General features: G+C 45.2%; 1 protein-coding gene across 1 annotated transcript in view; it reads left to right on the plus strand.

Annotated features, from left to right (window-relative positions):
- DMRT1 (doublesex and mab-3 related transcription factor 1) overlaps positions 1–15,538 on the plus strand; it is a 206,365-nt gene that overhangs the window by 94,617 nt on the left and 96,210 nt on the right. The window contains exon 4 of the mRNA XM_040420321.1: positions 590–755. Within this exon, the coding sequence (XP_040276255.1) occupies positions 590–755 (166 nt within the window). The remainder of the gene's footprint in view (positions 1–589; positions 756–15,538) is intronic.

The raw sequence follows: 15,538 nt of genomic DNA on the forward strand, positions 1-15,538 counted from the left end.
GCACCCCCATAGAACTGCCTATTCTTGTCCGCAATTGCGGACAAGAATAGGACATGTTCTATTTTTTTCCGGAGCTGCGGACCGGAAGATCAGGGCCGCGCTCCGGAAATGCGGATACGGAGAGCACACTGCCCCATTGAGAATGAATGGGTCCGCACCCGTTCCGGATATTACGGAACGGATGCGGACCCATTCCACGGACGTGTGAATGGAGCCTTAGGCCTCATTCACATTTCCGTTCTTCACTGACTTGTGCCTTCCATATTTTCCATACAGACTGTGGGTCAGTGAAAAAAATCATAGAGACATGCACTACTTTGGTCCGTGATATGGACCAAACACATCCATTGAATGGGTCTATCTATGGGTCCATGAAAATCACAGACAAAACAAGGGCGGCATCTGTGTTTGGACCGTTTTTCACTGACCACTGATTTTAGAGAAACATGGCTGCCATAGTTGTCCTTGAATGGCACACCAGAAAGTTAAGGTGTTGTTCTGATGGCTACAGATTTATATTGTCTGTTTGGTGTAATTTTGGTTCTTGCTTACTATCAGCTTAGTGTTCTGTTTTTTTTTTTTTTCATAGATGAAAAGCAATGATACCCGTCTTTCAGGACACAACACCGGCTCCCAGTACAGAATGCATTCTTACTACCCATCATACATAGGGCAAAGCATGGCCACACCTGCTTGTGTCCAACCCATCTTCACCTTGGAGGAAAACCTATCTTACGCTGAGGTCAAAGCAAGTGGTAAGTTACATAAAAATGATGACTATGTACAGAATTCACATTTACTAGTGTGAGTTTGCACTTTTTTTGCAGAAATTAAAGGGGTTGTCCAAGACAAAAAAAAAATGGCTGCTTTCTTCCAAAAAACATCTCCACCCCTCTCCACAGTTTGTGTGTGGTATTACAGCTTAGTCTCCTTCACTTCAAGGGAGGTGAGCTACAATCCATGGACTGGTGTGGGACTTTTTTGGGGGGAATCCAGCAGCCATCTTTTTCTAGTTCTGCACAACGCATTTAAGTGCACAGTTATTATCCTTTCTTCATGATTAAATAGTCTGTAAATTACTTTTTCCTTGTTGAGACAGCAATACTTTTCTGAAAACCCCAAATTCAGGTTTCTCCTAGCCTTCTCTCTTCTCTGCGTGCTGCTACTCCCTTATAAGTGCTGGAAAGTGGCAGGTGGCCCTGTTTAGCCTTCTCTTTATGTTTGATATGGGCACAGTGGGGGTCATTTATGAACATTTTTATGCCAGTTTTTGGCATAAAAAAGTTTCAAGACCCCTTTTTGCGACTTGTTAAACGCCATTGCATTAGTATTTTTTTGCACAGACATTTTTACGCCATCCTCACCACTTGGGAGTGGCGGGTGCCAGGACTTCAGCACTAGAAAATTTACATTTGAAAACGTAAAAGAGTAATAAACACTCCAGTCAGGGGCCGGAGTCGTTTTTACTCCAGTCGTGTGGACTGCCAGCGGTGCGCCTGATTTATGACGAAGTGCCCGCCTCATCATAAATTAGGTGAATCCTTTTGACAACGCAGGGGGGAAACAAAGACCGGAGAAAAAAGCCGTTCTTTGTAAATGACCCCCAGTGTCTGCATTGTATGATCTGAACCACCTCAATTGCAGTAATGTGGTTGCTGTAAATCTAGTTAGCAGATGAAATTTACTTAGACGTTCAATGCAATCAGTTATAACATATGAATTGTGTACATTTGGATTTCTTTTGTTTTCATGATTAACCCCATAAAGGCCAAGGCAATTTTGTTGTGACGTTTTAGCTTTTTCCTCACTACCTTTTTTTTTGTCAGCATAGTCATATAATGACTTGTTTTTTACAGGACAAGTTGTATTTTAAGTGGTACCTTTTATAGTGTTCCTTCTAATGTATTTAAATACTATAAAATAAATTACTTATTATGTGGAATGGAGAAAAAAAAAAAACAATTTCAGCATTTATTTTTTTTTGGGGGGGGGGGGGGGGGTTTATGGCATTAACCGTGTGGTAAAAATGATTTCAGTTGTATTCTGCTGGTCAATACAATTACAGCAATACCAATTGTATATGTTTTTTTGTTTTGTTAAAAAAAAAAAAATGCTTATGTCCATATTCTGACACTCATAACTTTTATTTTCTGTCAACATGGCTCTTTGAAGGCTTACTTATTGTCAGGCAAGTTGTATTTTCTATTGGTGCCATTTTAGGGTACCTATGACTTTTTTTTATATTTCTTTGGGGAGGCGAGTTGACAAAAAAATTTAATTCTGGCATTGGAAATTATTTTTTACGATGTTTACCACGTAGGATAAATGTGTGTATTGTGGTGATGCCGACATACTGGCAGGGTGTAATAGGAGCATTAGTATGGCAGGCCTCTACTAAGCCTCAGGCACCCTGAAATTGCGTTCGGGGGAGGGGGGTGGAGGATTTTGATCAGGGGACAGAGGGAACCACCATTGACTGCAGCAGGCGGGTGTCACCTGTATAACACAGCCAGAACTGAGCCCACTCCTACTCTCCTTCGTGAACTGTGACATACAGTTACAACATTGGTCGTTAAGGGCCTAAAGATGTTTCTGTGACTTGAGCTGATATTGATAACCCTTGATTGCAATATACAGAGAGAACGTTAATACAAGGCACTTAGTAACATGTTGTGATTGACTATATTGCCTCCTTTGCTGGCTTGATCCATTTTTCCATCATATTATACACTTCTTGTTTCCATAGTTATGACCATCCTGCAATCCAGCATCGGTGACCGTGCTTGCACACTATAGGAAAAAGCACCAGCCTATGCATGCTACTACAGTTCCGGCCGCCAGAGAGGCCAACGCTTTTTCCTATAGTGTGCAAGCATAACCACCGATGATGGTGGTTGTAACCTCTAAATGCGAGCAGTATATAATGTGATGGAAACATAAATGAAGCCAGCAAAGGAAGCAATATGGATAATAACAATATATTAGTAAGTGTCTTGTATTTAACTTTCTCTACATGATAAATGCCACTTACTGAAGTGAGACAACCCCTCTAATAATAATATTTTTTTATATAGCGCCACCATATTCCGCAACGCTCTACAAATTCAGAGGGTTTGTGTACAAAGCAAAATACATAACAACGTAACTGGCTAATATACAACACTGGGAGTGAGGACCCTGCTCGCAAGAGCTTACAATCTATGAGAAAAAGGGGGTGACACAAAAGGTAGTTCATTGTGATCTGTAGTAGTCAAGCCATTTTTGTACTGAAAGCAGTGGTGTAGGCCGATCTACTTCGGGTGTGGAACTGTTTGAAGATCGAGTTCAGGCCTGAGGAGTTGGGAGGGTGGGGGAGGGCTTACTCGGGAACAGTCAGTTTAGGAGGCTTGATCAGGCCTCATGCACGCGGCCGTTCCGTACATTGGGGACCACCATTTATATGTACCCCCAAATAATGGCAAAAAATTATATTTCTCCTGCATAACGCCAAGGTCTCAAACAATATCAATAAAAAAATAATAATTATGGCTGCTGCAAAGAAGCAAAAATGAAAGATTTTGCTGTTCATTAAAGAGGGCCGGTAACCACAAAATGCAGTGCAATCGCAGGTAGCAGGTTATAGAGCAGGAGGAGATGAGCAGATTGATATATAGTTATATGGTAAAAGATTCAGTAAAAGATGTAGGGTCATTTATTAAGACCAGGGTTTTAGAAACCGGTCTTAATATCCCCTATAGCTGGCGGTGGATCCGCCAGAGTTAGGCCTCTGACACACGAACGTTGTGCATCCGCGATTTGCAATGTCCGTGCGGCGGCCGGGACGGATCGAGACCCATTCAACTTGAATGGGTCCGTGATCCGTCCGCACCGCAAAAAAATAGAACACGGCAGGTGCCCGCATATTAGCGGGCTGCAATACTGCCAGGTAACGGCTGTGTGCATGAGGCCTATAAGCCTGCCTGAAAAGATGTGTTTTTAAGTCATGTTTGAAGGTAGGGAAGTTGTGAATTGACCTGATATTCCAGGGCAGAGCATTCCAGACAGTATGCAACTCGAGAAAAGTCTTGAAGACTTGAGTGAGAGGTCCGAATGATGGTGTTTTTTTTTTTTTTTCTATCTTAGGTCACTAACGGAATGGAGAGCACAAGTAGGGTGGAGGATGGAAATGAGGGAGGAGATGTATGGAGGTGTAGCACTCTGAGCTTTGTGGGTGAGGGTGAGAAGTTTGAACTGTATTCTGTGGTGGATGGGCAACTAGTGAAGTGACTGGCAGAGGGTAGTAGCATCAGTATAGCGGGTGGATAGATGAGCCTGGCCGCAGCATTTGGTGTGCTCGGTCCGGGACAGACTGAAGGGGGGAAAGTTTAGTGAGAGGGAGACCAGTTAGTATTAAGTTACAGTAGTCAAGACGAGAAATATATTTGTTTTAGCAAGTACTTGAATTCCCTAAAAAATTTAAATTTTATTTTGTATGAATGTATGAAAAGACTGACAACTGGGCAAAACCATTTCCTTTGTCAACCGGCTTTTTCCCTACATAGTTTGGCAGTGTTAGCACAGACAATGTCAGACTGCATAAGACCATATCCATTGATAGCGGGACAAGTGAGACAACCCCTTTAACACCTTAACGCAAAATTCTGTACATGTATGTAGGGCTGCAGTAATTGAGTATGCTATGTATTATTTTTTACGATTAATCGAGTAATCTAATAAGAAAAAATGAATTAATAGACTGTTTTCCTTTATAAAAACTCATCAGACCCCCTGCCATCAATCCCCAACACCCTTCGTTCCCTCCTGTGCGATCAGCCCAAGTGCATCAGTTCCCCCAGTGCCATCAGCTCCACTATCCCCCAGTGCCATCAGCTCTCCCCACCCCAGTGCCTTCAGCTCTCCCCCACCCTAGTGCCTTCAGCTCCACTCCCCCAGTGCCATCAGCACCTTCATGCCATCCATTGCCATGTCCCCCACTCCCCCAGTGCCACCAGATCAGCCCCTCAATGTCCCCCAGTGCCATCAGATCAGCCCCTTCATGTCCCCCACTCCCCCAGTGCCATTAGATCAGCCTCTTCATTTCCCCCAGTGCCATCAGATCAGCCCCTCCATGTCCCCCAGTGCCATCAGATCAGCCCCTCCATGTCCCCCACTCCCCCAGTGCCATCAGATCAGCCCCTCCATGTCTCCCCCAGTGCCATCAGATCATCCCCTCCATGTCCCCCAGTGCCATCAGATCAGCCCCTCCATGTCCCCCACCCCCCCCAGTGCCATTAGATCAGCCCCTTCATGTCCCCAGTGCCATCAGATCAGCCCCTCCATGTCCCCCAGTGCCATCAGATCAGCCCCTCCATGTCCCCCACTCCCCCAGTGCCATCAGATCATCCCCTCCATGTCCCCCAGTGCCATCAGATCAGCCCCTCCATGTCCCCCAGTGCCATCAGATCAGCCCCTCCATGTCCCTCAGTGCCATCAGATCAGCCCCTCCATGTCCCCCACTCCCCCAGTGCCATCAGATCAGCCCCTTCATGTCTCCCCCAGTGCCATCAGATCATTCCCTCCATGTCCCCCAGTGCCATCAGATCATTCCCTCCATGTCCCCCAGTGCCATCAGATCAGCCCCTCCATGTCCGCCACCCCCCCAGTGCCATTAGATCAGCCCCTTCATGTCCCCAGTGCCATCAGATCAGCCCCTCCATGTCCCCCAGTGCCATCAGATCAGCCCCTCCATGTCCCCCACTCCCCCAGTGCCATCAGATCATCCCCTCCATGTCCCCCAGTGCCATCAGATCAGCCCCTCCATGTCCCCCAGTGCCATCAGATCAGCCCCTCCATGTCCCCACTCCCCCAGTGCCATCAGATCAGCCCCTACATGTCCCCTACTCCCCCAGTGCCATCAGTCAGCCCCTCCATGTCCCCCACTCCCATCTGCCCTTCCATGCCATCCATTGCCGGTGTAACGTTACATTACCCTACTTCGTGAGATTTCCCTACCTCCTTACTTCCGGTCGCACCGCTAATGACGTGAGGAGGCGTTCCTGAGTTTTGACGATCTGCGCATGCCCAAACGGACAGTTTAGGGAAAAATCTCACAGCGGAGTTTAGCTGCAGTGTCCCACTGCGCATGCGCCGGAGAGCCTCAGTAGGGAAATATTACGGCCCAGTGCGCAAGCGTGGCTAACTCCAGAACATCCATCCGATCTCCACGCCTGCGCAGTGTGGGGGTAGGGAGATCTCATGGCCATATTTTCTGTTAAATAAATATTTATTTAACAGAAAATATGGTCATGAGATCTCCCTAGGCAAAGTGTGGATACATTTATAGATAAATAATTATGGATTTATAAATATATATATATTTAACAGGCAAGAAAAATTCCACGGCACCTCCAAAGCGTAAAATAGTAACAAACTTTATTCACCAGACCCGCGACGTTTCGATCCGCTTCCTGGGATCTTTCTCAAGCAGTGACAACATTTGGTAGTGCAATGTGCATATATATACAGCTTCACATCATTAATCAATAAAAAGTGTTGATTACATCAATCACGAAACATATGTCAAAATATCAGCCAAGAGGCAAAATATGTCCACATATATCATAACTATATAGCATAATGTTTACATACAATATAACATCGTGCTATGGGCAATATTGCCGAATAATATGACTAAGGCCTCTTTCACACTTGCGTTGTTGGGATCCGGCATGCACTTCCGTTGCCGGAGGTGCCCGCCGGATCCGGAAAAACGCAAGTGTACTGAAAGCATTTGAAGACGGAACCGTCTTCCAAATGCTTTCAGTGTTACTATGGCACCCAGGACGCTATTAAAGTCCTGGTTGCCATAGTAGGAGCGGGGCAGCGGTATACTTACAGTCCGTGCGGCTCCCGGGGCGCTCCAGAATGACGTCAGAGCGACCCATGCGCATGGATGACGTGATCCATGCGATCACGTGATCCATGCGCTTGGGGCGCCCTGACGTCACTCTGGAGCGCCCGGGGAGCCGCACGGACGGTAAGTATACTGCTCCCCCGCTCCCCGCTACACTTTACCATGGCTGCCAGGACTTTAGCGTCCCGGCAGCCATGGTAACCATTCAGAAAAAGCTAAATGTCTGCTCCGGCAATGCGCCGAAACGACGTTTAGCTTAAGGCCAGATCCGGATCAATGCCTTCCAATGGGCATTAATTCCGGATCCGGCCTTGCGGCAAGTGTTCCAGATTTTTGGCCGGAGCAAAAAGCGCAGCATGCTGCGGTATTTTCTCCGGCCAAAAAACGTTCCGTTCCGGAACTGAAGACATCCTGATGCATCCTGAACGGATTTCTCTCCATTCACAATGCATTAGGATAATCCTGATCAGGATTCTTCCGGCATAGAGCCCCGACGACGGAACTCTATGCCGGAAGACAATAACGCAGGTGTGAAAGAGCCCTTACATAAATTCATATAAGTGTAAATAATCACCCTGATTATAAACTCAAACAACTGTGAGTAACTTCATAATTACACATTTAGTACAGGTGTACCTTAAAAACAAACAAGATGAGGAAGGTCCTAGAGCGGGCGATGGAAGTGGTCCACATGGATCTCGGCGTGCAGGTCAGTCTACTGCGCATGTCACAGGACCTTTTTGAAACTTTCCGATCACATAATCGTGTATCCGGTCATGTGATCGGGACTCCCATATCAATTCTCCAAATTCGCGGCTATCTGGATAAACCGACGTCATGCGTTCCACAGTCTCGTGGAACGCACGCGTCTACGTACGCATTCACGTTAGTAGCTAGATGATATGGCGTCATGCGCTTCACAAACTTGTGGGACGCACGCATCAACATGAGGATCTAGTGTCCAATCACATGGGGCACCATCGCCAGCGCACACACCATGACTCCTAGTCTCATCAGCACCCAGTAGAATGTATAACTTCCTGCGGAGTAGGCAATAATGTACATCGGGGTCAACCATAAGAGTGAGGGGTACACGGCGATGTTACAAAAAGTAATATTATCCCAAAATGCATATGGGAATTGTAGGTATACACTCACCTAAAGAATTTTTAGGAACACCATACTAATACGGTGTTGGACCCCCTTTTGCCTTCAGAGCTGCCTTAATTCTACGTGGCATTGATTCAACAAGGTGCTGATAGCATTCTTTAGAAATGTTGGCCCATATTGATAGGATAGCATCTTGCAGTTGATAGAGATTTGAGGGATGCACATCCAGGGCACAAAGCTCCCGTTCCACCTCATCCCAAAGATGCTCTATTGGGTTGAGATCTGGTGACTGTGGGGGCCATTTTAGAACAGTGAACTCATTGTCATGTTCAAGAAACCAATTTGAAATGATTCAAGCTTTGTGACATGGTGCATTATCCTGCTGGAAGTAGCCATCAGAGGATGGATACATGTTCTCATTCTGTTTACGCCAAATTCGGACTCTACCATTTGAATGTCTCAACAGAAATCGAGACTCATCAGAACAGGCAACATTTTTCCAGTCTTCAACAGTCCAATTCTGGTGAGCTCGTGCAAATTGTAGCCTCTTTTTCCTATTTGTAGTGGAGATGAGTGGTACCCGGTGGGGTCTTCTGCTGTTGTAGCCCATCCGCCTCAAGGTTGTGCGTGTTGTGGCTTCACAAATACTTTGCTGCATACCTCGGTTGTAACGAGTGGTTATTTCAGTCAACGTTGCTCTTCTATCAGCTTGAATCAGTCGGCCCATTCTCCTCTGACCTCTAGCATCCACAAGGCATTTTTGCCCACAGGACTGCCGCATACTGGATGTTTTTCCCTTTTCACACCATTCTTTGTAAACCCTAGAAATGGTTGTGCGTGAAAATCCCAGTAACTGAGCAGATTGTGAAATACTCAGACCGGCCCGTCTGGCACCAACAACCATGCCACGCTCAAAATTGCTTAAATCACCTTTCTTTCCCATTCTGACATTCAGTTTGGAGTTCAGGAGATTGTCTTGACCAGGACCACACCCCTAAATGCATTGAACCAACTGCCATGTGATTGGTTGACTAGATAATTGCATTAATGAGAAATAGAACAGGTGTTCCTAATAATTCTTTAGGTGAGTGTATATCGTTAGCGGAAGTACCGCATCTCAACTTACCATGTAGATCTGTTGGGAGTCTGAATCAGAAGATGTCAGAGTCCCTCCAGAATACATGATTGTTAATTGTACCCTTAGTCTTACGAGGAGTCCAACAAGTGTGTCGCGTGTTGGTTACATACGACCCCAAGTCGGAACACCACCTCTGTCAGGGGGCCACCATTCCTGGAAGTCCAACCTGATCAGTGGAGGTAACATCCTCTAGAATCTAGATTACGGGGACAGTATCTAAAGTATACAAATAAAATAAATTGTATCGCCAACCCATCAACTCAAGATCGATCCCCGATGTCATACAACCCAAACTCCAGCAGCAGTCATATCATTCATGTAGACCCACATAACACTTGAGTGCCCGACGGGAGCCACCGTGTTGCCACAGGCAATGACTCCCATGTAAGTGGTGTGTATATACGTAAAAGGCCATTACCATAGCTCACAAGGGGAAAATATAAAAAAAAAAAATGTAGACATTATTGATAATGAACAAGAAACACTTGAATATACTGCTGGTGGTTACAGATGTACATTATTCATATTAAAGTTCCAGCACCATATCAATCCAGTTGACCCACATTCCATCGCTCACTCTTCACAAAAGGGGCAATTCCTCATCACCTATCTGCAAAAGATGAAAACAAATATTAAAGGGTTTCTACCACCTCGTTTGGACATATTTAGCTGTCAGACACTAGCGATCCGCTAGTGTCTGCTCTACCAAACAATGCTATTATAATAGCTTTTTGTGCAGCCGTTTCCATAAAAAACGAACTTTTATCGATATGCTAATGAGCCTCTAGGTGCTATGCGGGCGTCTTTTCAGCACCTAGAGGCTCGGTCTACCTTCACAAAATGCCGCCCAGCGCGTCCCTCTAGCCCGCCCATCTCCTCTGGAATGCGATCCTCCCTCTGAGTCAGCGGACGAATTCTCGCGCATGCGCCGTGCGCGTCTGTCTTCGGCGCAGGCGCAGTTAATGTCTGACCGTTTTCTGCACAGACATCTCCACTGCGCCTGCGCCGATGACGTCATAGTGCTCCGAGAAACAGGCGCAGTGGAGATGTCTGTGCAGAAAGCGGTCAGACATTAACTGCGCCGAAGACAGACGCGCACGGCGCATGCACGAGAATTCGTCCGCTGACTCAGAGGGAGGATCGCATTCCAGAGGAGATGGGCGGGCTGGAGGGACGCGCTGGGCGGCATTTTGTGAAGGTAGACCGAGCCTCTAGGTGCTGAAAAGACGCCCGCATAGCACCTAGAGGCTCATTAGCATATCGATAAAAGTTCATTTTTTATGGAAACGGCTGCACAAAAAACTATTATAATAGCATTGTTTGGTAGAGCAGACACTAGCGGAACGCTAGTGTCTGACAGCTAAATATGTCCAAACGAGGTGGTAGAAACCCTTTAAAATCACCCTGTTGTTCAACAAGGGGCACAAACCAAAGCTCCCAAAAACAATAAACACAGCAAAATCAAAACAATGCCTATTCAGGATAATAGCCAAGGCTTATAGTCTACATTAAGTCCCAGAGGTCTCAATGTGTTTAATTTCAAGATCCAACGAATCTCACATTTTTTTTTTTTGTATTGTGTGTCTGTTGCCACCTCTCCTGGGAATGGGGATATGATCTATTAATATACACTTCAAATCCCCTTCTTTATGGCCCACATCAGTGAAGTGTTTAGGAACTGGGAGATCCATGCGTTTTTTCCTGATCGTATATCTATGTTGGTTTATTCTGGTTTTAAAGTCCAGAGAAGTCTCGCCAACATATAGCAACTGGCATGGACACCATAATATGTCAACAACGAATGTGGATTCACATGTCAGAAAATGTTTAATATGATATTTTTTATGTGTCACAGGATGTAGGAAGAAACTGCCTTTCTGCATGTATCGACAGTTTACGCAGTTTAAACAGGGAAAACTTCCCAATTTAGGGTAGCGTAAAAACGTCTGACCAGATACCTTTTGTGGACCAATATCAGTATGTATCAGTTTGTCCTTTAGGTTTTTTGCTTGTTTATATGACATGAGGGGAGGAAGTTGGAACTCTTCAATCTCCCCATGTCCACTTCTCAAAATTGACCAGTGTCGCGATATAATCTGTCGGATGCATGTACTATCTTCCGTGTAGACAGTAACTAATGGGATTCTATTTGTATGTTTCTTAGTTCCACTTTTCTTTTTGAGAAGTTCAGTACGTGGTCTACTCTGTATAGTACTTAGATGTTCATCTAGTAGTAGTGGAGGAAAACCCCTGTCCCTAAAGGACTGTGACATGTGATTCAATGTGCCTGATAACTCATCATCATTGCTCACTATGCGTTTTGCTCGTAGAAATTGGCTTAAGGGCAATGATTTAATCATTGCTCTTGGATGTGCACTATTGTAACATAATAATGTGTTCCGATCTGTTGGTTTACAGTAAAGTTTCGTAGAAAGTGAATGGTCTGTCACTGTGATAAGGGTATCTAGAAAATGTATCTGTTCCCTAGAGTGTTCTAAAGTAAACTTGATATCCATGTCAATGGTATTTAAAAAATGAAAAAAGTCAAGGAGTTGATCCTCAGATCCAGTCCAAATAAGGAAAATATCATCTATGTATCGCCACCACTTCAGAACATGGCGGAAGTGGGGCGATACATAGATGTATGTCTCCTCAAGGAAGGAGACCGCCATGTTGGCATAAGTGGGGGCCACATTGGACCCCATGGCGGTCCCCTTCCTCTGGAGATAAAAGTGATCCCCAAAACGTAAGTAATTGCATGTCAGAACCGTATGTAGAAGTTGTAGAATAAAGTCCTGACATCCGGCCGAAAAAGTGGAATTTTTCAGGGCCTCAGTCACCACCTCTATCCCAAAACTATGTCTAATTGAGGTATACAGACTAGTTATATCAAGGGATGCTAGAATTACATCAGAGGGTAGTATGGTATCTGTCAGTTTGTTAAGGAAATCCGATATTGCATACTGTCGCAACACCCTATCTAAAAAGATAGATATGTTGCACAGTAAGGATCCCCTCCCCGAGACAATCAGTCTCCCTGGGGGGGTATTCAGATTCCTGTGAATCTTTGGCAACAGGTAAAGAAAAGGTGTCATAGGATGTGTAACTGAAAGAAAATACTTTAGCTTGCTATCAATGAAGCCAGCTATTGTGGCCTCATGCAGCAAACTTTGGATCTTTCTCTCTATATCCCATCTGGGATCAGTGTGTAACCTCTGATAAACTTTCTCATCTTCTAGTTGCCTATGTGCTTCAGCTTTGTACTGATGAGTGTCCATGACCACAATCGCACCACCCTTATCGGCAGGTTTGATGGTGAGACTGCGGTCATAGACCAACTCATCAATAGCACGCCATTCCAATTGTGTCATATTGGGATGTGTAAATCCTTTTTTGTCATTAGATTTCAAAACATTCACATCTTTCATAACTGCATCAATAAACAATTCGATAGCAGGAGATGATACAGGTGGCATAAATTCACTCTTGTAAAATAGATCATAATCACTCAATCTCAATTCGGTGGTAGTACATGTATTGCTAATAGACGGATGAGAAGTGAACCAGGTTTTGAGCTTTAGCTTTAGATCTCCCTAGGCAAAGTGTGGATAAATTTATAGATAAATAATTATGGATTTATAAATATATATATATATTTAACAGAAAATATGGCCATGAAATCTCCCTACCCGCACACTGCGCAGGCGCGGAGATCGGATGGATCTTCTGGAGTTAGCCGGGCTTGCGCACTGGGCCGTAATATTTCCCTACTGAGGCTCTCCGGCGCATGCGCAGTGTCCCGTTGTGCAGCTAAACTCTGCTGTGAGATTTTCCCTAAACTGTCAGTTTGCCCATGCGCAGATCGTCAAAACTCAGGAACGCCTCCTCACGTCATTAGCGGTGTAGGGAAATCTCACGAAGTAGGGTAATGTAACGTTACACCGGCTGTCCCCCTTCAGTGCCATGTTCCCCAGGAAAACTTCATAGAAAACGGATCCGTCCCCATTGACTTACATTCTGTGTCAGAACGGATCCGTTTAGCTCAGTTTCGTCAGACGGACACCAAAACACTGCAAGCAGCGTTTTGGTGTCCGCCTCCAAAGCTGAATGGAGACAGAACGGAGGCATTCTGAGTGGATCCTTTTCCATTCAGAATGCATTAGGGCAAAACTGATCAGTTTTCGACCACTTGTGAGGGCCCTGAATGGATCCCACAAACGGAAAGCCAAAACGCCAGTGTGAAAGTAGCCTTAGACTGTTTAATAAACCTCCCCCAATGTTCTTATTGATATGCTAAATGCACTGAGGGCTGTTACATGCTAAATGCACTGAGGGCGGGCCCAGGCACTCTGTGCACCCTAGCTTGGCCACTTTCCTATGCCAACCCCCTCTCCTTCTTGGCATACATAGCCAGGCTCCTGCAAAGATCTCTACTGTGCTTGCGCCAATGATCTAATGGACAGCACAGTTGCAAGACTTCATAGCCAGGCTAGATGACAATTCAGGACCTGATGTTCCTGGTGACAGACTCCCTTTAAGAGCTGACAATTTATAGTGTTAGGCAAATTTATTTGTCAGATTTGTGGGAGGGGAGGCTGGTGAACGCTGCTATTTTGGGCCGTCCTCGGGCCCTTCGAGACGCCAGCACGCCGGCTTTTCACTTCCGGGTCGGCGTGCGTGCGGTCTCGACAGATTTCAGGAATCGCATAGCAGCGGCAATTCCGAATGCGCGGCGAAAGTGCAGCGCTTTTTTTTTTTCGGGCGGCAGGAACAACGGCTGACTCGGTAGGATCAGGGGTGGGGGGGAGGCTTACGTGTATAACGACAGCGCGGGGGGTGGAATATGGCTGCGGGCAGTGACAGTCCCGACACGGGACAGCGGCGTCCGTGGTCTGTGCCTGGGGATGTCTTGGCCTCCCTGGCGCAGTGTCTTCCGTGGTGCCCTGCTCTGTGTTTCCCAGCGGTGGGGATCTGCAGGGCAGGGTCACAGGTCACATCGTATTTAAAAAAAAAAAAAGAAATTCCGACGTAGTTGCCTTAATAAATACAGTCTAATGAGCCGGACCGCGTGTTTCCGCATTTGCGTAAGAAAGCCACAAGTAAAACAACAGGAAAAAAAAAAAAGGAACAGTTGGTGGTCAGCCTCAGGGGGTGGTGGATATGCATGTACTGGTGCAATGCAATATCTGGCAGTCATATTACATTCGAGATTTCGAAGCTCTGCATCTTGGTGGATGCCACGTGCAAGGAGGCACATGATTCACACGAGTGAATCCATGCAGGATACTTACCTTCTGAGCACAAGCATATTCGATGTTCAATATCAATAGTAGGGGTAGAGTCAGTACGGGCAGAGTATTGCCACATTAAGATACCCTATCACCATAGGCAAAACAGCCTAGAGCCAAATATAAAAGTGAAATAAATGTTTAGGCAAAATGGGCAGGTGTATTAAAAATGTATAGATATATAAACCATGTTTTTTAAACTGCACTGCTGTATCAATTATGGAATCATGTCATGTTATTGGGATATTTGTGTCCATATATATATATATATATATATATATATATATATATATATATATATATATAAAAAAAAAAGAAGCTCCTCAGACGGTTTGGGGCGAAGGGGTTTGCTGGGAAATTCGGATGAAAAAGTGGCAGTAGCATTGGCACCGGTATATTTTTCGTTCTCTTTTTCAGCACCAAGAAGCGACATTCAGAATGTAGCAAATTAGGTCCGTGGGTGTCATCTTAAGTCAAGTTGGTGTCAGTTCGGTGCTACTGCTTGCCAGAGGGTAGGTACGTTCGGCATGGTCGAGTCACCGTTTGGGTGCACTAGTTTTCACTTAGGTCTTTGTGGTGGTGGGTTCACGTAGATCCCACATAGTAGAGCTTACATTTGTCAGTGTTAAACCTCATCTGCCACTTTCTGCCCAAGCCTCTAATCTATCCAGATCCCTCTGTAGCAGTATACTGTCCTCTTCCCTGTTAATGACTTTACACAGTTTAGTGTCATCTGCGAAAATGTATATTTTACTATCCAAGCCTTCTACAAGATCATTAATAAATGTATTGTAGAGAATAGGTACCAATACTGACCCCTGAGGTACCCCACTAGTGACAGTGACCCAATCTGAGTGTGTACCGTTAATAACCACCCTCTATTTTCTATCACTCAGCCAGTTACTTACCCACATACAGACGTTTTCTCCCTGTCCGAGCATTCTCATTTTATATACTAACCTTTTATGTGGTCGGCAGGCCCATCTCATTTACCATTTTCTACGCCTGCTTTAGGTGTAGAAAATAGTCTAAATATACAGGGAGTGCAGAATTATTAGGCAAATTAGTATTTTGACCACATCATCCTCTTTATGCATGTTGTCTTACTCC

Source organism: Bufo bufo, chromosome 2, assembly GCF_905171765.1.
Source record: "Bufo bufo chromosome 2, aBufBuf1.1, whole genome shotgun sequence".
NCBI lineage: Eukaryota > Metazoa > Chordata > Amphibia > Anura > Bufonidae > Bufo > Bufo bufo.